The sequence below is a fragment of the Lepisosteus oculatus genome, chromosome 25 (assembly GCF_040954835.1).
Source record: "Lepisosteus oculatus isolate fLepOcu1 chromosome 25, fLepOcu1.hap2, whole genome shotgun sequence".
Taxonomy (NCBI): Eukaryota; Metazoa; Chordata; class Actinopteri; order Semionotiformes; family Lepisosteidae; genus Lepisosteus; species Lepisosteus oculatus.
Window position 1 is genome coordinate 6394948 of NC_090720.1, and position 25737 is coordinate 6420684.

At 41.6% G+C, this 25737-nt stretch overlaps 2 protein-coding genes across 4 annotated transcripts in view; one reads left to right on the forward strand and one right to left on the reverse strand.

Moving 5' to 3' along the window:
* Window positions 1–6569, forward strand: part of errfi1a (ERBB receptor feedback inhibitor 1a) — a 44533-nt gene extending 37964 nt beyond the window's left edge. For all 3 annotated transcript variants that reach the window (XM_069183643.1, XM_006642029.3, XM_069183642.1), the window contains exon 4: window positions 1651–6569. In XM_069183643.1, the coding sequence (XP_069039744.1) occupies window positions 1651–2762 (1112 nt within the window). In that variant the 3' untranslated portion in view covers window positions 2763–6569. The remainder of the gene's footprint in view (window positions 1–1650) is intronic.
* Window positions 6570–21813: 15244 nt separating this feature from the next.
* LOC138225107 (mucin-3A) lies at window positions 21814–25519 on the reverse strand. The gene is made up of 7 exons (XM_069184096.1): window positions 25499–25519; window positions 25328–25397; window positions 24861–24867; window positions 23638–23837; window positions 23162–23330; window positions 22574–22744; window positions 21814–21892 (listed from the first exon to the last, which is right to left on the reverse strand). Exons 1-7 carry the CDS (start codon window positions 25517–25519, stop codon window positions 21814–21816), a joined length of 717 nt encoding a protein of 238 aa, XP_069040197.1.
* Window positions 25520–25737: the final 218 nt, after the last annotated feature.

The window sequence follows — 25737 nt, forward strand, 5'->3', positions numbered from 1 at the left end:
ACATTATCTTCTGTTACTAAATATGGAATAGTTTGTCCCCTGTTTGCAAGGGTGGCACAAGAATGTGCTCAATTTGGATGTGCTTTTCAAGGTTGAAAGCCTTTTTCCTTGACGGCGTCAAGCTGGGAATTAAAGGGACATAGTTGCAAGGAATTCAGACTAGAGAATTTGAAAAATACTCAACAGCCGGCCCATGGTGATCTTTCTTTATTTGTTCAATTGTAATTTGTTCTGACCTTTTTGCTTCTTGCGGGTTGTGTTCTGTTCTAACATGGCTGGATCAAACAGGGCCCTGTGAGTGTCTCAGACAGCTTTTATTTCAGGCCAGCCCCCTCCCTCTACGCCCATGGTGTAATCTCAGGTTGTCAAGTATGTTCCCATTCATAGCTTCAGCCTGTCTAGAGACCCGATAGGGCCGTGTGAATTATAGGACTGTTGACTGCAAGTGGTTATTAAAGAGGTCACAGGCTATAGGAGATGGGTAACATGTATATAATTGGAAAAAAAAATCCAACCTGTGAATCCATTAGAGAAATAATTGCCTCATTTCTACAGGCAGAGTTCTTTGCATTTCAGTCAACGCAGAACAATTCTCTTGTGGATTACAGAGGGGGTGTTCCTTCAGTTCGTTTTTAATTAAGGTGTTTGGAATTCCCGGGAGAACTAAGACGTCGTTGAATGTCTCTGTTCTAAACCAGATGGTTTGCTTTTTCTTGCCTTGAGCATTCAGGTCAGATGTTAGAAAGATAGCATTCCTTGACTATTCTGACTGCTCCTCCAATTATATACTGTAGCTCAGCTTTATTTAGCTTTTAAATACTGTGTATTTATGCCTGCTTGGCTAATGTTTTTTTTTTTAAATCAAAATAGCAGCATCTGATTTAGTTGGATAATTGAAGGAACAAACCTTGTAAGGATATTAAGTTATGCCGAAATGACCATTTTTGTTGTTGTAGCCGAATTGGACTTCATTCCAATAACTCGCATTTCTTTTACTGTACCGCCATTGTGTTAAGAACATTATCTTCTACAATACAAAGTTACTTTACAGCAAAACTCTTTAGAAATGTGTCTGACAATAAAAAACCAAACAAAACACAAGCATGTTTTGAACCTTCCCCTTGATGGCAATGGGGATTCATTTGGTGTAAATTGCCTTGAGACTTTCCATTAGTGTAAAAGCCATAAGGGCCAGTCAATGCAGAGTCAAAGCACGAGGGAAAATCGTGGCTTTCGGCAGTTTGGTCTGTCTGTGTTCCTGAAAGTGGTGGCGGATGTTGTTTAAAAGTACAGAAGGTTATGGGAAGTTATTGGAAGATAGTGCCACTTATGTCCCTGATAACCGATTCCTGAAATAATCTCTCGCCATCCTGTTGTGGCTGAAAATACTTTAATGAAGAAAATAGCCAAAGTGTGCTGTTGTCTGTACTCTGGGCTTTCTGTGCAGTGTAATCTTTTGGTATGCGATAAGTGTGTATTCTACTTTCCTGTTTTTTGGCAACAGTGCACTCCTTCACATGCTGAGAAAATAGACCCTGAGTGCTGTATCGGATGTATTCCTTGGCCATAGATTACATAGAGAACAAATTATTTTTCCTGTCTCGGCTAATCAGTGCTTTTCCAATCTTGTTTTTTTTTTTTGCTCAATAGGGCAAAACAGTCACCATCAATCCCCGCAGAGCCCTGGTGCGCAGCGCCTGCCGCCCAAGAAATCTCGCCCTTCCCAGCTCGTCCTGCCCCCCTGCACGGACCCCTTCTTGTCCAGCTCTCCGGAGGGCGACCAGGTGGTCCCCTCTTTCCAGAGGCTGTCCGTGTACGAGCGTACGCCCCCCCACACCCCAGGGAGGGGAGCCAAACCACTGCCTCCCCTTCCGGGACCGCAGAGCGCGGATCTGTCCTCGGATGAGGCCGTCGACAGCGAGGTGGAGTTTCTCACCAGCTCGGACGACAGCTGTTGCCTCGTGCCGGAGACCTGCTCTAAGCCCTTAGCCTTCCGGTATGGAGTGCCGAGCCGTCGCAGTTTCAGAGGCTGTGGGCAGATCAACTATGCCTATTTCGACGGCCCCAGCGGATCCCAGATCCAGGAGCAGCAGTGCCAGGAGGAGTCCGAGCAGCAGCAGCAGGCAGCCGCCAAAGACGGCGCTAAACAGCAGGACCGTCCCCACCGCCGCCTGCGCCGGTCCCACTCGGGCCCAGCGGGCTCCTTCAACAAGCCTGTCGCCCTGCGCCTGTCCTCCCATCATCCCGGCCACGTCCAGGACAAGCCGGAAGTCCCCCCCCGCGTGCCCATCCCGCCCCGCCCCGCCAAGGCAGGAGACTACCGCCGCTGGTCGGCCGAGGTGACCTCGGGGGGCTACAGCGACGAGGACAAGCCCCCCAAGGTGCCCCCCAGGGAGCCCCTGTCCCGCAGCGGCTCTCGCACCCCGAGCCCCAAGAGCCTGCCCACGTACCTCAACGGGGTGATGCCCCCCACCCAGAGTTTCGCCCCAGACCCCAAGTACGTCAGCAAGGGCCTGCAGCGGCAGAACAGCGAGGGCTCGCCCGCCTGCCGCGCCCCCTGCATCCTGCCCATCATCGAGAACGGGAGGAAGGCCAGCACCACCCACTACTTCCTGCTCCCCCAGCGGCCCGTCTACCTGGACCGCTTTGAGAAGTACTTCAGGGAGGCCGAGGCCGAGTCGGGCGGCGGCGGCCCCAGCACGGACTCCAAGTGGGACTGCCAGGCGAAACGGAAGCACCACGCGCACGTGGTGTCGCCGTAACCGTGGCCGCTGGAGAAGGCCGCCCTTCGCGGGGCGCTGTCTGGGAGCGCCCTGCCGCCATCGCCCCCCCCCACCCCAAGCCGAAAACGTTCGGGCGGCTAGCGTCGTTTGTCCGCCTGTGCTGACCGATTTGTTTTCCTCAAAGCCAATAACCGCTTAAAAGTGGACACTTTTAAAAACAGCCTGCCAGACGGTTGTTTTCGTTTCCTTGTTTTCTCTTCATTTTACGAAATTAGTAAAGCATATCTGCTGGGAGGGAGGGGTAAGCGATGTACCAACAATTTGAAGGGGTTTTTTCTTTTTCCCTCCCCAGAAAAGCAAAACTTGCCTCAAGACATGGATTCAGTATCTTGCATTTAAGAAAAAAAAAATCGAAATGGAGTTATTCAGACAGTTATCTATTGTGGGGAATATAATTCACTCAGACGTTATTTTTGATATTGCTGTTATTTTTATGAATGTTGTATGAATATTAGTATTGTGGTGTTGACCTAGTAATGATACTATGTCAGGAGGTGTGACACAAGCTGGACTTGTGCCTTGCTCTTCAGTGTTTATTTCTCGTACGCAGCGCTGCAGATAGTGTTTCCGTCGTGTGTGGTTTGTCAGTAGTGGCTATTGTACTGTACTTCCAGGCAGCAGCTTGTGTATGCTGTAGGAAGAGTCGGAGAGGGTCACTTTGAATTCATGAGGGGGCGGAAGTAAAAAATTTATTTTTTCTTTTCTGAGTTACTATGAAGGCAAAACTCATCATGTACAAAACCTGCCTTCCTTTGTGTACTGTATGTGCAGAATCCAGCTTCTGTGGCTGTGTTTGGAAACTGGAGTACAGCAGGAGTTCGGCTGTTCTCCTCGTACCGAATGCCAGACAGAGTGGTTTCTGTGTGTATAATGAGGGAAGGGTTGTACAGTGTGTGTATGTGTGCGTCTGGGGAGTGGTGTACAGTGTGCGTCTGTCTGTAAAGGCAAGAACAGTGTGTTCCCGATGTTTGTGAGATGGGCTGAGGGGGGAGTAATGGTGTTCTGTGCATTGTGATTGAGTGTCCGTGCGTGGGAGACCAGCTGTGTGAGGACTGTGTGCTGTCTGTTCCGGATGTTCTAGAAAAGCCAAACTTTTGTTCTGATGCATTACCTGACTTTTTTTCTGCTATCATTTGCCCCCGGATATACTGGATAACTAAAGCAGTTTCAATGCAGGAGTACATAATACCCAGATGAACTAAAAAAAAAAATATGAAGGAATCTCTTTTCAACAAGTCTTGTTTTGTTTTTTTTCCTGCACAAAAAAGTGGATCTGTTCTGCTCATGAATGTATGTCATTGTTTTGTTTGTTTTTTAAATTGTCTGTTCTAGTCATGTCTGGAAATAAATTGATTATGGCTAACATTATCTGATCCATAATCACAAAATACTAGAATAATCCAATTCTTTCTGTTACCTCAATCTAGAACTAACTACATTGAACAAGACTGAGCTAATGGGAAATACCAGGCCAGTTCGGAAGGAGTATCTTAGCTAAGCCCTCCTTTAACTTCGACACGCATGGCCACACATTTCTGATTAGTGGATTTACAGTCCTCTTGGGTCTTTAGAGCCTATTCAGAAATGTGTATTTGCTCCTACTAATACTACCGTAAAGCTCAATCTTGGAAGTTTTTTTTTAAATACCATGTACTCTGTGGTTGTTACATTCACATTTTGTTACATTTTGACTTTTAATAATATTATAGTAAATTTTTTCCCCTTTTTCTTTTGTTTTCAGTTGATCTCAAATGGCCATTTTTTATCCAGCATCATCTAGAGAGGAAAAGTTGGGAATCAGAATTTAATAGAAATAGAATCCATTATCCAACCATTGCAATAGTATTGGCTTTCTGAAAAGCCAGGTTTTATTCCAACATCAAAAAGACCACCTTCTGTAAAGTGCTGTCTGTAACAAGCACTGCATGTGCGTTCCAAATTCAGCGTTTCGAGGTGGGGAAAATTCAGAACTTTCCTTTAACAACCCAGTTTGTACATCCCATTTGTCCAACTGCCTCGCACCAAAGTTCTCATAGATGTCTGTGTGTGGTATCAATGCACATTCTCTGCGGTTTTTATACTGCAATATACTGGGGTCAATTTAAAGGGAAGATGGAGTCACTCAATCTTTCTAAGATCATTTAATCCAGCTCTTTTTACTACCCTTGCTGAGTGGATGTTAATTATATTGGTTTAGAGGATCTGGGTTTATCAACTTAAAAAAAAAATTAAACCCAGGTTACTGAACTGAAATGGCCTTATCTGACATGCGTAGCATTTCCTGTACATAGACTCCTGTCTGACTGTGATTACAGTGGGTGTGGTTGTGCAGACTTTGGCTGCTGGAAGCTAGAAAATACGTTTTCAATTTTATAAGCTCTTTTTGTTTTAAAAGGAAAAAGTGTCAAGCTGAAACTACATATGTAGCATTTACGTTGCCGATTTCAGCACGGATGTAGTAAAAAGAGGGCCCCGGGCCACTTTATTTGTTTTAGGAACGCATACTTCTGCTCGTAGGATGGTTGTAAGGTGTGTTTAAAAATGAATCCCTGCTTCCATCATCTTCTGTCTTCTGCACCCCCTCCACTAGCAGAGAAGTAATGTTACTGATAAACCACCTGATTCGAGGACGCCTCCTGTTCTGTTCTGCAGGGAATTGCACTGCCCTCTGCTTTGTGTATGATTTTCTCCAGGTACTTTTTATGGGCATGGTGTAACTGATGACAGGGGTGCCGCTCGGATTTCTTTGATAGCTGTGATCTTTGTATGGTTGGTAGGGCAGAAGACCATGTGGGGTCAGGTTTGCCGTTGTCTCCTAGGTGCCTACTGTAACCTCAAAAAAAAATCACATAGGGGCAGCAGCAGCATCTGCTTACAGATTTTTACTGTTTTTGATGGCGGTAGATCTCTTCAGCTGCAAGGGGATTGTTCTTGCTCAATACTTTCCATAATTGAAAAGGAGAATCTGTTTAACCTGCCCTTTAGTTTCTCATCCTTACTTCAGCACGTGGACCCTGTTCTCAACTGTTAGCTGACCTTTTTTTATCAAGAGACGTGATCCAATACATGAGTGTGATGAAGATGTCACTCTTGTGTGATGTCTCAGTGATTCTAGAGGAGCATTGATACAAATTCAGGACATTGCTGCTGCACCTGTTCTGAATAATCTGTTTCTCATCACAAGGGTTTTGGAGGGTTTTTACCCCCCATAAAAAGATTTAGCAGATTAAACGTGTTTAATTCCCAATAAAAGTGACCTGTACTATATTTATAAGTAGCTTGAGGATCTGTGAAAGATTTTCAGAAAGATGGCAGTGAATTGAATAGTACTGGAACTTTTATTTTCAAATTAAAATCCTTCAGCCTTTGTGATCTAACCCCAGAATGATCTATTACATTGGAGATTTAAGATTATATTTAATAAAAGCACAGTTGTAAGCCATCTACATCATACATTTATGCAAAGATAGACATGCTGACCGGATAATATATGTTTTTGTCGTTTTTTTGTCAGAAACTTGTTTACATTTATAGAACTGCTAGATGTGAATTATTTAATATCTTAACCTATTTACACGTCTTACTAAAAATACTTAAATGAAGGCACGTTCATCATGAATGAATTGACATTCTCTACTGTGTGGTAAAAGCAAATGCACTGATATTACAGTATGTTGTAATGTGTACAGTATTTGACAAAATTCCTTTTGTCATATTGAAAAATGTATGTTATCCATAATACTCTGTTGTCTATAAAAACAAAAAATAAAATTACTTATTTATGAAGCCATGGGCGTTTGGGATTCTGTTGCAGTTCTATCCATCCACTGAAATTTCTACTCAAATGATCTAGTTCAGGGTCATGGGGGAGGTGGAGCCTATCCCAGCAAGGCAGGTTACACCCTGCATGGATCAGAGGGCACAGACACAAACACGTATACACTCACACTAGGGCTATTTTTCCCACAAGCCAATTAACCTGCTGACATGTCTTTGGACTGTGGGAGGAAACCCATGCAAACATAGGGAGCACTTACAAACTCCATGCAGATCGCTTTGATCCCAGATTAGATTGAACCCGAGGCCCCAGCACTGCAATGGTAGCCCCTGCATCGCCATGCTGCCCTTCTGTTGGAAGTTCTTAATGTATGCACGTGCAAAAAAATCACTATTTGTTTTTTAAATCGATTTACTGGGTGGCTTTTTTTTGTCCCATGTGGATTGTCCCACTTGCACGACTACCACATTATGCCAATTGTGTGATCCACTTAGTGCGTTATATTTTCTTAAAAACTCAGAGAGCGCATTTCTGCAATAGAACTGTGGATTTTTCCACTGAAGGAACATCAGCTTCTCACACTTTAAAAATCACTTGTCACATTGGGCCTCGAGTAGTAAGTGCAGTTACATGAAAGTGGGCAGTCCAACAATTTAAAAACAAATTTATGTAAAGATGAAGAGCTTCAATGAAGGACAGAAGATTGCCTACTATGGGATAATAGAAGAATGATTACACTACTGACCATCAGTTAAATATGTCACCTGCCTTAACATTAGGAATCTCTGTCACTTAGCTGGATGAAACCTTAAGAAAGTCACAACCTGTTGTACTAATTCCCTATCAAAACCTGTAATCTCTACAAAGAAATTAAGGCATTTTAATATAAATCGCTATTTATTAAAGATTATAGGCCTGTTAATTATTTCATCGTGTCCGAAATCTGAAATCCTTAAAGGAAAGTATGCAGCAGGGTTTATGACCGACGAAAACTTAGTCTGCAGTCCTCTGTCATTGTAGAGCCAACCACTATGGCATTTTACAGCTATATTACTGAATATGATGAGCACAAAACTGGATTGAGATTTTTTTTTCTGAAATCTCTTGCTTCGGCGAGGTGTGTTTTATCCACTTGATTTCACAGCGCTTGGCAGTGACTTGCGGTCACTGGTGCTTCCAAAAGATGTTCTATCCTATAACAAAATCACCTGCAAACGTGTTGCCTTTAGTGTCGCAGTAGGCACCTGGCCTGAAAATAAAACATACAATTGCATGAAGCAAACCAAATTATCCTAATATAGACAAAAAGGTCATTTCTAATTAGAGACACTTGGTTCTAGGCTGTTTTCAGGCAATGTTTTGTTTTCCAAAGAGATTTACTTTGTTGTCGTCTCAAATTACAATGAGGTGGCAACAAAGGAAGTAATCCTGTTCACTCCTGATTCAGCAGTTTAAGATTTGGTTAAATACGAGTTCTTCACGTGAGACCGTGACCCCCCTAGAGAATATAGGGTTGTCTGTCTTCTTGCTTTAGTCACATTCCAACACCATCTATTGTGGGTGAGTTTACTTCCTCAGCAGTTTCTTTGCAACAGTGTAATGCATGACGTATTCAGGAGAACCCTGTTTAGATCCTCAGCATGTGACAGTTAACTGACATGTTGACACACTACCTCCATGAAATAAACAACAGCTTTTCTCCTTATCAGTACAGAAGGGATTGGGGGAGCTGGGTTAAAGTCAATAACAAGGCCTGGGCAGTGCAGGAGATTAGCAGACACTGAGACTTGGTGTTCCTGTTTTTACTGATTACTGTGTTTGACAAACCCATGGCCAAGCCTGTTTTTTTATTCTATAGGGACCCTTGTTTTTCCATCAGCCTTGGCCACAAACCTTTACAGCTTGTAAACATTGATTCTGAACCAGCTGTCTGATGAGAGCAAACATCACCTGTGCAATCTAGGTCACCTCCCAGGAAATTAACCCTTCCAGCACGCTGCAGCCTCAACAACAGCATGGAGTGATAGCACAGGGCTTTTAGTACAGGAGCAGGGACACAATTGCTCTGCCATTACTCTGCAGAGTACCTTCCATTACTTCATGAGAAACAAGATCAGCAATGGACAGAATGACTAATTTTGTATCATACACTAGGTACAGTATAAAGGAAAACACATGTATTTGTTATGGGACTTTTTAGGCGAAAGACCTGCATAGTAAGATATGCAGATTCATCACAGTAAACCCGTTCAAGAGCTCTGTGAGCTAGGCTGGTGTTATATTACAAAGGAGAAAAAGAAGCAGAATTGCTTCATTTAACAGTTAAGAAATGCGCCCCTGTCTGGATTTCTCACTTGTAAAGGCAAACAGTAATTTTCAGTTGAGTTTGTTCTGTGGGACAGGAGTGAGATTTACTGCAGTCATTATGAATTATGACTATCTTTAGTACTATTAATACAGTGATAGTGGGGTACCTGGTCTGTTCAGGCTCAATCATGCTCTCAGACAAGCATAATAGGGTTATTCGTTTATTTCCAGTTTTACTGCCACATTAATCTGCGCCTTTCCCAGTGTGGGCAGCCTTGTCACTAAATTATAATCTGCCAGCCGAACAGGGCACCCAGCTCAAGGCAATTCGCCCACAGCACTTAAACTGAAAGACATTACAGTTTCTAAACTGTATATTATTACACAGCATGACAGTACAATTCAATGAAATGAAAGAATACTTTGAAACAGAAACTTGTATAAATTGACTACTTTTAATTAGCAACATGCTTTAAAATTGCTGTAGTGAACACCTGCTCATTGTGGGCACAGTGGGCAGCAGACAGCCCCTTTAAACAGATGAGCTGTTTCATACAATAGATCTGTGATTCTCAACCAGTGGGCATCGATCTACCAGTGGTCTGTGAGGTGCTCTCTAGTGGGTCCTGGAGTTGATACATAATGAGCGGAAGTGCTCATTAGGCCAGCATTATACAGTATATAGTATCAGTGATCATACAGTATATCACTGTACCCATCTGGGGTATGGTGGTAAACAGGATTAATTACACTCAAACTATATTTTGAGCCCTCAGTCATTTGTGCTAAAAACACTAAGCTTCTGGGTTTCACAGGATATTGAGCATGGCTCACTTGATTGTCATCAATTAGAAACCGATGTGTTCACAGTTGTTGTTTTGAAATTTGGAGGGGAGAAGTGACTTTACTTTTAAGTAACAGCCTCCATTCAGACAAATGAGTGTTTTCAATGAATATTCCTCTCGGTCACTGCAGGCAATCGTGTTTCTGTTGCCTTTCTCTGCCATGTATCTGTGTGAGTCAAGGTTTTCACCTGTGCCTGTTATGAAAACAGAGTAGGTGTAAGCTGTAAACAACTATAAATGCTATGCTCCATGTCAGCCTTTCTCAAATTCCACTCCAGCCTGATCCATTTATTTCCTAGAGACAAGCCCAAGTATCTCACTGGAGGTATACAGTGTATGTGTTTATGTGTGATTATCACTGCAAACAGCTACTGTACATATTACTTTAAATTCAAAATGCCCTGTTTAACAGCGGTATCATTACCTTCCTGCAGTTCTTCTTGTCAGGTTGTGCCTGCAGTGATGTTAGTGTGCAGGTCAGGTCAAGGCAAGTCAGTTCCAGCTAATCCTTAATTATTTTAAGTGTATTTAAGGTAATAGAAGTGTCAAGCTGTGCTGGTCTATCTGGTCTGTCTTTTCCAAATCTGCACCCACAGGCTGTATCTCAGCTCACACCTACTCTGGAGCAACCCTCACTATTTTATTCGACATACCAAATCTTGTATTTTAGTGTTTTTATGTTTTTCAAATTTATAGTGCATGTGTGAGCGATTGATGTACTGTTTATATTGTGTTCTGCATATACGGGGCTTTTTATACAAAGGTGCAATGCAAGATGGATTGATGGAAGTGGTGTGTTAAAGGGGAAGAGCAGTCCCAACTCCTCAGAGCCGTTATTAAATCTCAGTAACAAAATACATCAATAGGTGGTATCGCAAAATTGTATGAATTTCTAATTAAGTGTAAAATCGTGAACTTTGTACTGTGGTATTGTAGAGTTGCCATGTTGTTGCAAACCCCTGGTCTCACCACAGCAAGAGCAAGAGTTCACATTAATTGTGACATGAAGTGGCCCTTCCTGCTCACTAGTCCCTGTAAGCAAGTGAGAAACATGGTCCCCCAACAACGTTAATTATTGTGAGTGTTTTTGAGTTAGTTGGCAGGTTGCTCATTTATTGCAATACTATCTAAAATATGTTGCCTTTTGTCTGTTCCATGAAAATATTTACTATTAATATAGTAGCAAAATTCACTCAATGGTCTAAAGCATGTTCGCAATGTAATAGGGTTGTTTTTGCATCATTGGAAGTTTTGTTGCCTCGTTCTGAACTGTAGATGATGAGGGCAATATGGCACTATGTGTATGTTTAAACTTTGTTTCTGTTGTGATGTAAATTGGGGGTTGTACAGGTTACCATGTGCTCGGTATAGTTTCATCGTGCACTCATCATTGCTGATTCGTTATAACCCCCAAATGGAAAAATAGCATTGCAGTTCCCCTTTAAACCGAAATGCTTTCTCCATCCAGTGGGCTGCATTCTCAGTCTACTGCCTCCCAAGATGTCCGACCACTCAGCAGACTGAGATAGTTCCTTCTTTTGTTATATCTTTTTAAAACAGGCAACTAATGGTAGGGTGAGAAATCATTTTGACCGCTACTTTCTCCTCTTTGTAATGTGGATCTAAGTTCTTTTCGCTTGTAAACCGCATCGTGTTTGTCTTCGTGGAACAGCAAGAAAAACTACACTTCCTGCCGAACCACAGCAGATCTGCATGTGCGTAAGCTTTTGGAAAAAACATCAAAAACTGTGCATCACACGTCGTCCACAGGATCTTGGTGAAAGCTGGAGAAATCATGGTACCGGACATGGCTGTAGCTATGCTAATGGAGAAAGCAGCTCTCCCCAAGACGATCTCAAGACGAGGTGGATTCCAGCCTTCAGCCTGGGGAGCTCTGGGGGATACAGGTCTGTATCAAGTGTAGGTGGGGGCACATGGGGGTCTTCAATCAATGTGCTACCATTCTTCTCTGTAATAGCAATCATTCACTCAAGGCACAGGGGGAACACTTAGAGGTTACTGCTCAAGCCATGTGGGCTTGTTTTCCTCGGATGTTCTCCCCCTCCTGGCATTCCCAGAGCAAATCCATCTTTTCCTGGAGTTATTTCTCTTGACCAGGGATCTACCAGATGAACACATCAACCCAGTGTATTTTCATTCTCGGCTGGCTCTGAACAATGTCAGCCCAAACAGGCTTTACTAACGGGAGCGCTTTGCAAATCGGTGTGGTGACATGGTTGGTGCCTGTAGTTATCACAATCCCGCCTGCGGTTCTGTTGGGCAGGGTTGCTTTCCACAATTCTGGCGTCTTACTCTTCTCCAGAGATCCAGGTGATGCTAAGATGACACCATCAAATTAAGCAGTGTCTAAATTAACTTAGTGCCAAACTTTTACAGCATAAATACAGTTGTTTGGGCTTGACAGCTCTTTCCAGCAGTGAGTAGGTTTCAACAGCATGTCAGCCGGATCCTGACCTAAGCAAGTCAATCCTCAAAGCCTTGATACAAAAGCACAGGCCCCATGGGCATTGCGGTGGCTCTGTGGCTATGGATCTGCACCTGTGGCTGGAAGGTTGCTGGTTCGTATCCCATGGCCGGCAGAGGAATCCTACTCCATTGGGCGCCTGAGCAAGACCCATAACCCCAACTGCTCCAGGGGCGCCATATAAAAATGGCTGACCCAACGCTCTGACCCCAAGCTTCTCTCTATGTCTGTGTGTCTCTTAGAGAGCAAGTTGGGGTATGCAAAAAGACAAATTCCTAATACAAGAAATTGTATATGGCCAGTAAAGTGATCTTATCTTATCTTACGGAGGCCACGTGCCCTCCTGTCTGCCTTGCCTGAATCGTTCGTGTGTCTCTGAGTCTGCTATTGGGAGGACTGACAGTCTGGATTGACTCTAACTGCCACCCCTTTACTGTTCTTTAATCAAAGGGTCATGAGGAAACACCCCCCCCCCCCCCCCCCCAGAAATTAGATGTGCTGGAATTTGAATGTAGAAACTGGAGTGTTTTTGTCAGAGCCAATTGGGTTTCACCCGCTCCTGGCTGAGGGTCAACCTCCCGCCTGCAGGACGAGGAGACTGGGACCCCCCATGCAGAGGGAGAATTGAACACAGGGCTGACTGCAGAGGAGGAGATGGGCTGAAGGAGATAAGGGGCTGACGTATAGTATTTATACTTTTCTTAAATTGAGGAAATGATCATCAGGAATGATTATGATTTAGGACAGCTGAGGACAATTGCACTTGGCTATTGCTATTCTTCCCAAATGTTTTCTGTAAACTCGGTGTAAAAACCACAAATATTCTTCTTGGCAAACATGAAATGTTATGATTTGAAAACAGTTTGCTTTATCTTTTGTTCCGGGGGTGGGGGTGGGTAACCTTCACTCCCGTGATTTTGCTAACAAGCTCACCTGAATATAAGATTGAGAATTCATTATTTTTAGGATTAAAGTAATGTGTTTCAGCACCATTATCTCTTTAACAGAGGGCACAATGAGGAGGCGTAGTTCTCTGTGGGGTTGTCAAGGCAGCAGTGGAGTAATCTGTCACACCCAGCTGACTCCAGCATATCCTGTCTACAGAAAAGCAGCTATCTGTCACCTGTGACTTTGACTAACCGTACTTCCTTCATGTTTCAGCGATCTTAGTGTCTGTTTCTCATGAATCGCTAATCGTGGTCTAACATACTCCAGATGGATTTTGCCATTCCGTTGGTCTCAGTTGGTTTTGGCTCAAGCGATCTCTGTCTCATCGCATAATGTTGGTGGAACTCATTATAATACTGGTGTGAAGAGAATCAGTACCTTTGTTTTTTTTTTCCATTTTAGGCTCAGAGTTACCTGAGACTTCTACAGTAGTGCTCCAGATTGCATTATGTCCAATATTCCCTGCTAAGAACCCACAGATCCATGAATCACCTTTCGGTACCAGAGAGAACGTGGTGAGACAGCCATCACAGTGACAGGTGTAATCAGGCATTCTCCCCCAAGGTATGCTCACGTGGGTTTCTCTTTAAAAATGCATTCTAATGCTCCCGTGTCAACTAATGCAAAGAATCAGAATGTGAGTCAGGCCACCAAGCCTAAATCAGCCAGGCTCACCCAGGCTCATTAGAAATTTTCATTTCAGTTTTTCACTGTGTTGTAAAGAGATGTCAGCTACACATCAAGGCCAAGCCTATAGTTGTTCTCGTCAACTTCTTTTTAAAGAGGCCTTTTGGGTTAGAATAAGGATGGGATTAGAGAGATGGTTATAATATGAAGGCCTGCTCAAAGAACCTGGACACAAAACAAAGGGATCATCACCAGCTACCCAACCCTCCCATTTTGGAAGTTATAGCATTCTTTTACTCCATCGAAATCTCTTCCAATACAGCTGGATATTCCCACCAAACAGGAATTCGGTCTAGTATCGTTTCACAAGGCTGGACTGGCTTTGTGGTGGATTTTCATTAGATTACAGAGTTTATCACCATGGTGTAAAACCTTGGGGTTGAGTTACAGGTTCATTACCAAACACAGGTTTGTGTGAGCAACATTTTGAAGGCAGAATAACCACTCAAATGTCCCTCTCGAATTCACATTTGTTAAGTTATTATTGTGAACGAGTGATGCCAAGACTCCCAGTGCAGTTGTCTGTGTTATTTATTGTATATCCATTAAAATAAACCCTTTTTACAGCTTGGCAGGCTATTGCTAATTTCCATTACAAACAGCAAGCTACAAAAGACAAACATACAGTAACAAGCAGAAATCAGTGCAGGGGATAGGAGACTGTGAGAGTCGCCTTTGTTTTATATAAAACATTTGTCCTCTTCTGCTTTTAAACAGTCTTCTGCTGCAGACGCACAGTTCTTTGAAAATCCATTCATCTGTTATCTAACGGCTTCTTCCAGTTCAGGGTCATGGGGGAGCTGGTGTCTATCCCAGCAAAGCAACAGGTACAACAGGTACAAGGCAGACTCTCCAGTTCTTTACAGGGCACACACAGACACAGACACACTCACACCAGGGCCGATTTTCCCACAAGCCAGTTAACTCACCAGGATGCCTTTGGACTCTGGGAAGAAACCGGAGCTAGAGACTCTGGGAAGGAAAACCACACAAACGTGGAGAACATACAAACTCCACCAGACAGCACTGCAGGCCCCCAGCTCTGCATGGCTCACCACTGTGCCCTCTTTAGAAATGTCTTTGTTCCCCATTCACTCTCTCTCTCCTGCCATCGGCTGCTCTATTTTTCACCTGCTCTCGCTTGGTGTCGCCACGTCCTGAACTGTTGTTTGAGGCTCGATTTCTCAATTGTTCGATCAGCTTTACGCTGCAAAGGGAACAGGAAAGGACAGCGCCAATTAAAGTGTCCATTTGATATAAAGGTGGCATCTGACGGCAGCTACTGTATAGTGCGCCCATCTGTTCACCACACAGCCGCTATCAGTGAGGAGAGCAGAGTGATGAAGCCAGTTCAGAGATGGAGATTATTAGGAGGCCATGATTGGTAAGGGCCAATGGGAAATTCGGCCAGGACGCCGGGGTTACACCCCTACTCTTTTCGAGTAACACCCTGGGATTTTTAATGATCACGGAGAGTCAGGACTTCGGTTTTACGTCTCATCCAAAGGATTGCAACTTTTTTACAGTATAGTGTCCCCGTCACTATACTGGGGCATTAGGACCCACACAGACCGCAGGGTGAGCGCCCCCTGCTGGCCCTACTAACACCTCTTCCAGCAGCGACCTTAGTTTTTCCCAGGAGGTCTCCACTCCAGGTACTGACCAGGTGTGAGCCTGGATATAATAATATTTCCAGTGGAACAATATTTTCAGTAATCCTCCCACATGGGTATACTGCAATACCTCTCATGTGAAAAAAGCTAGGCTCTTCAGTCCAGCATATTCAGCTTTTGACACAACCCTTGAAGCTGGTACACGATTTAGTGATGCTCCACTGTCTCTGTGTGTTTTTTTAACATAGACCTCCTGCAGAGGAACATCCCTTTCATGTCCATGTCCAGACAGACCTTGCGTGGGTGGAATGACACTGACTTTATGTTTCCTCAGCCTTGGTGACCCTGCAAGCTTTCAATATAGAATGGGGGCTAAAATAATGTGTTATCTCACTGGAGCGTGATGTATCTGGTTTCCACATTTACATTACACACAAATAAACACAACACAAAGGCCATTCCAATCCCTACCTTAAAGTTACACCAAGGTTCTTCTTCTTTTTGACAGAGGAGAGAAAAGTTATCTGGGATATATCATCCCTACAGATGTTGTTAGCTACAGTCTTTGTAACACCGCAGTGGCACTGAAAAAATATATTAAACACTTCAATTGCACAGGTTTTTGATGTAGAACCAACACCGCCCTCTAGTGACAACAATCGGAAATGCACGTATTAATTGCACTGCGCTTTGTCCTGCTTCCTTTTAAACCTCCGTACTGCATTATCAATAACATCATTACTTGACTTTTGCGGTTCACGGTCATACAGCACTAAACAACTTAAGGCAATTCACGATGAATAAGCAACGCAAATTAAAATTTGGGGAGCTTTTAAAAATGCCTTCTTCAATTTTCTATATAAAACCATATACCTTCTATATGAGTAAATGAGTAGTCGGAAGATATCGAGGCTGACCGTTGGCTTGAGAAATGGGAGATTTCCTTAAATTCAACCAAAGATGTACTCTTAGCGATAGGCTTCGACTACCCCACGACACTATTGGAAAAGGCGGTTAGAAAATGGATGGACGAATGGATGTACTTTTAAATTAGTACATATTCCAGTTTTCAAACCCGAAGTCAAGCACATACACCAACTTTGCCACCAATACAGTAGGCCTTATAATAATACAGAACTGACGTCCATTTAGCCTCTCGAATGTCACTCATATGATGTCCAAAAACTACCCAAAACAATCAACCCCACAACGTCCTGTAGTACAGAACATGTAGTCTCCGTGCCGAAGTTAATATTAATCCTGTTATCGACGTGCTCTGTCTTTTGATTGCTTAGTATTAAAAGGGGCAAGTGGAAAGCATTTAACTAACGGTAGCGTTCCTCTAATATTATGATTAGAAGTTACCAATTAACTCAATGTTATGGGGGTCGCCTTTTTGGAAGCTCCTAAAGACAGAAAACAAAAGGGACCACCTGCTCATCCTTCTAACACTTTCCAGGGACGACTGCAGCACTGTAATTAAATATCGGTTATAGCATGACCTCTGGTGGCAGAGAGGGGGGATTACACCCATGGAAAAGCTTACAGCCTGTGGCGGTGATTCACCTCTGGAAACCGGGGTTACACCGGCTCGGAATACTCTCATCAGCTGTGGGGAAATGCGTTTAATTTGTTACTGTAGGTCTGTCCACTTCAATACTTATTGCAGTGCATTTCGTACCTTTTTTTATCACATCTATTTTATCAAGGTCTTCTTGCATTGTAGGATACATCTCAAATTTTTCCATTTCCAATTTACAACACTGAAGACGGCAGACATTGGTCAGCCGATATTAATACTATGATTTTAAAGAATACAGTTCATTACCCGTGCGAGGCTTGAGTCAAAACACCATGGATGCCCGGGTCAGCTTGTATGCACAGTGGAGTTACCCAATTACTACGGACTAATAGCTAAAATTAACGTGTTGCATGACTACATTTCGAGACGAACGTATTAAGAGTTTTTTTTAAAAAAAACTTCTTAGTTATGCGGGTATAATAATGTGTGAAAGCAGGAAGAAACCCAACTTCCAATAACATAATTAAAAGCATACATGCAGATACGGTAAATGTCTTATTAAACAATGTTGAGTCGAGAAGCCCTCTGTGTGAGCTGTAAAGGAACACGCAAAGGTTAATTATCACGCTCAGAAAGTAGAAAGAAGAAAAAATCAGCATCGAACCTTCTTATTTTGTATGGTATCACCATCTTTAAAATTGCAAACAATTAACAATATTATCGGGTACTTTACAACGGTCGAAACTGGACAGTTCGACACAGGTCTGTCCCAACTGTTAGGATATTGGAGGGGGGTGAAAATTGTTTTCTCGCGTGTTTTGTCCAATTTAAATGTACAATTTTTAACTATTCAAGTCACAGTTGACGTTTTTACTTTATTTTCTTTACGATAAGCTATTGGCAGCTGAATTTCCGTTTGCGTTTTTTTTGTCTTCACAAATTTCAAACCTAACTGCCTCCCACCAATATCACTGTGGAAGACTTGAACCCCTTACCTGGCGTCGCTTACCTGACGCGCAATTAAGCCTGACAGTGTACATTAACCTACCAAGGTAAGGTAAACGCACATTTTATTCATTTTTTATATTCGTCGTTGTAAGCGAAAGGCAAAATCTATAAATTGATGAAGAATGTTGAAAAATGTTACACGTTACAAGTGTAGAGGCAGAAAACTGTAGTGCTACAGTAGGTGTGCTTGTTTTGCGACACAAAACGTGTTTGAAAACAATAATTTCTCGGAGGTGAGGTGGTTTGATTCATATAAATACAAGGTCACTTCATGTTTAAAATGTCACGTTCCTAAGCATGAACTACTGTACTTTGCACTTCCAAACGTGCTTTACGAAAGACCATCTTTCAGAATAGAGGTGCTAACCTTGGTGTCTCGGATACACTCAGCTCTAATCGTACACCATCAGGACGCTCTAAATTTCTTTTAATTCAAATAGTAAAGTAACTTGTCACTTTTCTAGCTGAACTGTTATGTGCTGGGTGGGCACTTCAATAACGGATGAAGTGGGTCTCCTTCCATATAAGAGGTTGAACAAAAACGTATTGGTCTTCAGTTTATTTTTTTGTTTGTTTCTGTGCGGCTGGATGAATATTCCGAGTCATATTCTGAAATAATTGATGACTTGCTTTGTGCTTGTAGTGTGCAGTTTGTCAAGAAGTTTCAGCATGATCACATGTTTTCACTCATCAGAACAACAAAATGCAAGTCGGGGTCAAATAACAGTAAACAGTTTATTAATGATATTACAAATTACAAAATATCATTATAGCCTGTCTAGTTACACAGCTATTTGGCTTTGAGAATCCCAAACCAAAGCTAAAAAGGTATATTTTAGAATGTCTCTTTAATTACATTGAAAGTGTTTCTCCTTCCTAAGTTTGTTTTAAGATTATGAATATTTTTATTCATTAGATCAAACAGTATAATTTATCTCAATGTGCAAATCTCACTTCTAACCTTGTTTACTAATATTTACTTTTCAAACAGGCTGTTTGCAAAGCAAAAGTGAAATTTACTCATTATTAATAAGTTCCACATGATGGAGAGTGCTGCAATAATCCCAAGGTATAGTAGATCATTAGAGGAAAAAGCAGAGTTTGCAAAAATCTGAGTTATGTTTTATGTGTCTTCCATTTAACTAACAAACAACAGTGCTGACTAATACATGTTTAATATATCAGTTCCTTAATGGAGAAAATACGTAATTTGAGTGACAAAAACAAAAATGAAGGATATTAATTAGTTTGTGACTCCATAAATAACAGGATGTATTGTCAAGGTTTCATGGAAGAGTGTAGGGAAGGGGCAGTATTACTGCAGTTACTGTATAAGTAAACCCAAAGAAAATAACAAGGTCTCATTTAATTCTGATTAATCCACAACTGTTACAAGTGTTATTGTTCCAGAGGCAATATAAAGGTTTGCTAAACCTCTGTTTATTCTGAGGACAGTGCTAACAAATGTTAAACCAAACCCAACAACAAGTTACCAATTTATTTGTACACTATCATATTTGATTTGTGAACTAACTAGCATCTTTAGGAAGGTTTTCGTGTACCAATAAGGTTTTGTATTACTTAACCTTCCAGTGTCAGTTCTCCAAGTTATATGATTATTACTGATTTAAGTTCCTTTTGTTCATTTCTTGTGATTCCAGCTCTATGTCAGTTCAGCCTGATCGATTACAATTACTGTTTTGCCTTTAAGTATTCAATTCCAAATCCAGCCCTGCCATCTGTGGTATTTGTGACATTCTAACGTGTGGATGTGATTTCTTCTCTTATCTGAGCTCTTAACTGTGCATAGAAGGACCATTAAGATGCCGTGCAGGGCAAACCCTCTTCCAACTGCCAAGCACTGGGTTACCAGTCTCATACAGTACGTGCTTAACTGGTCTTAACCTCATTCCATGAAAGATTGCTGAATGAAGAGGTCAAAGCCACCAGCAAACTACCTTCACCATATGTTGAGAGAACTGAGAAAGTATTAACACTGAGGAAATGAGGATAAGGAAAAAGTGACAGTTGATTGTATTAAATTATTGTAATGGTTACATGTCAGATGTAAGACAGACTGATAATTACATAAAAAAACTAAAACAAATCCTTTTGCAGAAATAAATACATTTGCAAGCTGGCACACAGGGGACTGAGCTCAGTTGTTACTGGTGTCCTGGTCACTGGTTGGCATCAATATTTCTGGTCGTTTTGTCTTTACCTGGAAAAAACATTTTAGATATGCTAAGTAAGTGCCACTGTAGGTGTCTTTAATGAATATTAAAGATAAATGCATTTGAAATGTATTGGATTTTAATTAATTTGACGAAAGTCATCTTCAACAAACACATTCTATTCTTAAATTTCCTTTGTCTAAACAAGAAAAGCACATGAAAGTGTAATCACACTTTTCTACTGCGTTAATCTGTGAATTTAAATGCATAATTTAGCAGTGGTATAGATGCCCCTATGGCTGCAGTATAAAAACGAATTAAATCCCTTCATTTATGAGGTTTTGAAGCTGCTTATGAATGCATCTTTTCATTTTTTTTCACACGTGCATGTATTTGTAATGTTTGTGTAGGAGTGTAATATTGAATCAAAGTTGTTTGCAATATCAGAGCAAACACCCTTTGTATTGTGTGGCACTTGGTAAATAACTATCTGCATGTGTCTTTAACTGAAGGAAATGGGGGCTTAGATCTGACAGTGCAAAACAAAATATACTAAGACTCATTGTGCAATATACACCATAGTTGGGATAGCGAATTTTATTTTCAGCCAGAAAATGTTATATTTGCAGATTAATTTTTGTGGATGACGTGATCATGAAATAACAAAGTTACTATTGTGTTTGTAAATCAGAATGTGTTTATCAAACAGGTAAATCAGATCATGAGTAAAATACAGACAGATGAGATGCATTTAAAGCAATGAGCAATGATGGTGTATTCATTGGTTAATTACAGGAGTGTCCATGAGCATAGAGAAATTAATAGCACCTGATGCACAGCTGGTCTTTATTTTTACAGTACGGATTTAAATATTTTTGCTAGAGCTCTGTTAGAGGACAGGATACATACTTGTAGTGAAGTGTCAACGTTTTCCAGCCGAGGCCGGAAAACCCCTGGAGTGAATTCGTTGGCGTAAGTGAGGTTGTCTTCAAGGTTGTATGCTCCTGTTCTCCCCATTAATCCTTCAGGACTTGAGCTCCTGCCACTAAGATCTGAAAATTAATTTTAGTATTAATGAATTCCAGCAACAAATGCTTGACTCCAGAGGCAGAAGCAGAGTGGCACCAGGGTCACTCTTAACAGGACGGGGTAATGAGCTGAGGTGTTCAGTTTCCTTCCTTGTGAGGAGCCCCAGGGATGAGCCCTATACAGTAGCCAAGCACAGCAGCCCCATGTGTCTTTGGGAGGTGGGAGAACTGGTGTGATCTGGTGCGTTCTGGGGTAAATTGGGAAAATGCCAGAGGCTGGAAACAAATCCAGGATCCTGGAGCTCTGATGCAGGAACACTAACTACCTCGCCACTGTTACCTCTGAGATTAACACAATGTTTGTGTAGCAGATGAGCACATTAGAGATACTGTAAGTGGCAGCACTTCTATAGCTGAATAATCGAATGACATTGGGACGACAGGGTGGGTGGGGGGGGGGGGGACAGGAAGTAGACTGCACCCACTCTCTGAGAGTTTATCCCGAGGAGTAAGAGGCACGAGTGGCTCCTTTTCAAAAACAAAACTTCCTTGTTTGTGGTTATGTCACTTTCCCGAAATTGTTCATGCAAATACGCAAGTTACAGGTAAAACCAAAGGGCAGAAATGTTAACGTGTCACAACCTACCTGTGTGAGAAAAATTAAAGTATTCCTCATCCAGTGAAAACCACTTTCTTGATTGTTGGTTGCTAGTCCTGAAATTGGAAAACAAAAGATTTCTCGATCTGATCTATTATTGCTCTATTTTATATTCTTTGTGTTTGTATATTTTTATATCAGTATCGTTGAATACAGTAAACAGTCACTATCATGAGTGTAACACTGGTCACTTTGCTGTTTCTCCTTTATTCGATTGTAATTTATGTCATATACATGTATGGCCTACTATTGAGACTGATTCAGGTCTTTCCTGATTTCATACTGTTCCTACTACATCTTGTCCAAAGTTCCTCAAATCAGATGGTTTTGCCACCCGTCCATTTTCCAGATGGTTTATGCAATACAGGGTCGCGAAGGATAGGGTAGCCAGACCCTATCCCAGCAAGCAATGAGCGCAAGGAGGGCTACACCCTGGTTCGGACGATAGTCACACACAGACATGCACTCACTAACACCATGGCCAGTTTCCCTAGAAGCCAGTTAACCTACACTACCAGCACATCTATGGACTGTGGGAGGAAACCAGAGCACCTGAAGACCACCCACGCAAACACAGGGAGAACACATGCAGATCGCAGCCCAGGTCTGGAGCCGAACCCAGGGCCCCAGTGCTGTGATGAAGCAGTGCTGACCACTGTTCCACTGTGCTGCCCTGGTTTTCCCATGTGGACCCTTATTGGTTTCTGGGAGGCTGCGGTTGGGACAGGTCAGCTCACCACGATCCTGAGTTCTGTTTCTTCCTCAGCACGATGACTGCGATGATGAGGATGATGAGAAGGAGCAGGGCGGCTCCCAGCACCCCGAAGAGGACAGCGTAGAACCCCGCGCTCCTCTCGAAGAGCTGGCACCGCTCGCCCGAGTACTGGACGAAGTCGGACGCGAAGCAACTGTGCGGGACCCAGACAAAAATGGTGAGCAAAGCTGAGAGTGGCCAGTCATACAAACAGTGGACCCATCAGGAGAAGAGAATATGGGTTTAAGTTCCTCATTGCTTGTGCTTTTGCTCAATCACTGCTGTGGTCTCAGAAGAACCGTCTCTCTTTTGAAAATCTGCAGTCAAACATCAGCTCATTGAACAAAGATATCAAATTATATGCAAATGTACATTCATGCTTAAAATCAGCCTTCTAAAGAGTTACATGGGCGTGACATTAGAAATAGTGATATACATGATCATTTAAGTGCTAATTTGAATGTTCCATGATGAAACTGGTTTAATTCATTTGTAAAGTCTAGCTTGTTGAGACCTGCAGATCTACAGATATCAAGTAGGTCACTTTGCAGAATATGAAATATGTTTTTACCTGCAGGATGGTCCATTTTTTAGGTTAGAGCATGCCCCGTGCCCATTACAGTAATCTGTATTTGTTGCACACGTTCCCACACACTGCAAACTTTCACCAACAACTTCTACTGTGTATCCAGTGTAATTTAGGGAACAGTTTTTAACATAGGGCTTCAGATCACTGATATCTAGAGGGAAAAGAAAAAAAAGAATAGCAGACAATGACTCGCTGTCAGGATTGCTGTAATAAGTTCAGTATCAGTTCTGATTAATCCAGTTCTTTTTGGTACATGATGAGTATATGCTAGTAAAATCCATGCTTGAGCCTAGAGACTCATCAGGCTAGATTTCATGCCAGTTTCTGTTGTGTTATAGTTACAAATGAGTGCTCCCCCCAATTAAAATATTGTTAAAATTATATATATTTTTTTAAAATAAAGCATGCATTCAATATCTGTGAAATTATGTATAGTAGAATTTTAAACTTATACTTACTTTTTATACTTGTTGGTTGCAGGTCAAGTTTGTACAGTGTTGTGTTTGCATGAAGTGCATTATTAATGTTCTGGTAATTGGTAGTGTTCTTGAAAATTGTTTCCAAAGTGTTTTCCAGCCCTTTATTAAGGAAGGCAATCTGAGTTGCGTTGTTGGGATAGATATATTGTGCAACACTTTCTACAATAATGCTCCCATTCCTGAAAAAAGAAAGAAGATAAAGTTTTTCAATGTATTTTTACTGTACATAACAATAAAACATTTAATCCTTAAAACCCACATTGATATTAAAGTTGTAATAGTTTTTGGATCAAATTATGTTATCAACGTGCAACATGAGTTCTGATGTTAATAATAAATATAAGATTTCTTCGGGAGGTGTTATTTTTGTTAATTACACCAGAAATCTAATCCTAAATCCAAAATTATGAGCAACAAATTTTTACAGAATTTGCTTACCTGAAACCAGTGATATTAACTTCTTTGAAATAGTTTTTATCAGCATGTTTACACATCGCCTCTAACTACAAAAGAAAAAGTAATACAAGTTAAAAGTTTATCCACAAAGTGCATGCTGTTTTTCTGCAGTTAATAAAACATTAATTACTGTGGTGTCTTGCAGCTGGATGCAGCTTACATCCTTGACATCATTCATGTGCATGTGCTTGCAAGATGATACGTGTTTCTCATTCACATGTAGTGCTGGCAGGTTCACTAACTTCTCGAATGACATTTCTGTCATGGATATCGTAAAACACCATACGCATAATTAGTGCAGACTTTGAGCATCTCTGTTTTAGGCTGCAAAGAAAGTTTTTAGGGGACATCTGTTGCTTGAATACTCATGAAAATTCAAGAAGAATGCAGAATATTATATAAATTAGAAAATTACATGATTAAAATATGGGTATTGATAAAGCACTCTCTACTTCTTGGTTTCATGGTGCTAAGGAGAGGACAACTGAGACTTGAAGTGCTACTACACATGCTTCATTTCATTACACTGTCCTTCTGCCTTGGCCATCTGACTGTGTTTCATGACTCAACAGTGATAGTAGGCTTCATGGAATAAGGGAAATAAATGTATTTTTGAAACACAAAAGGACTGAAGTGCAGGTAAATTGCCTACGAGGATGAGAAATCAATGCCATCTGTCAATGTGGGCCTCAAGTAGAGATAAGGTGAAAGAGTGGACACATACAGTAAGTTACAAAGCAGCTGACCTTTTCCCTGAAGAGCCAAAGGTTGTGTAATTAATTGGGAAGTTGAGCTTTCTCTTTGTGACTCATACCTGAGGATGTATAATATCATAAAAGTGCTTGTACAGCAATGAAGATATATTTTCCAATTCCTTTTCAAATTCCTTTATTATTCTTAGAGAGATGTTCACTTTTCTGGTTGGTACATCCTTTTTATCTGTGAAACAGACATAAAGAAATTTTGGACATTAACATCTCATTTGGAAAGGTTTCCTGTAGTTTGCCAAAAATACTAACTTTTCGGAACACATGCTTATTATAAAAATTTCTAGCAATTTATTACTACATTACATCCCTTTATGAAATTGATTCTTATGTGAATATAGATATACAAATTACTGTTAATATTACTATTAGGAATAATCAAGTTTCAATTAAGATTATACATAAGGCTCCCTACCAAATAAAATTTGAAAGAACAAAAATCTTACCAATAATAGCTGAAGTGTAATTCTCGCCACTTAAGCAGTTTTCTCCTATGGTGAATTTAAAACAGTTACACTGACATTTTCCAGATGTCTCGTTGAGTGCACAAGGAGCCCCATTGCAGTTGCAGTCAGCTTCATCGCATCGTTGTGTTGTTGTATTGGCGAATGCTGTACTTGTCCTGGTAGGGGCTGCATGTGTGGAACTAGACTGGGTTACAGGGCGGGATGACGCCTCTGGTGTGTTTTGGGTGGGGCGATGTGAGGCTCTGGATTCTGTAGTGCTGACAAGATGTGATGAATGAGTAACAGAGGGAAATGCAGTCAGTCTAGAAAAAGATGGAGTTTCTGTTCGGAATGAGGAAGACTGAGTTCTTGTTGTAAAAAAAGGTTCTGACGGTTTTATTGATGAAGAT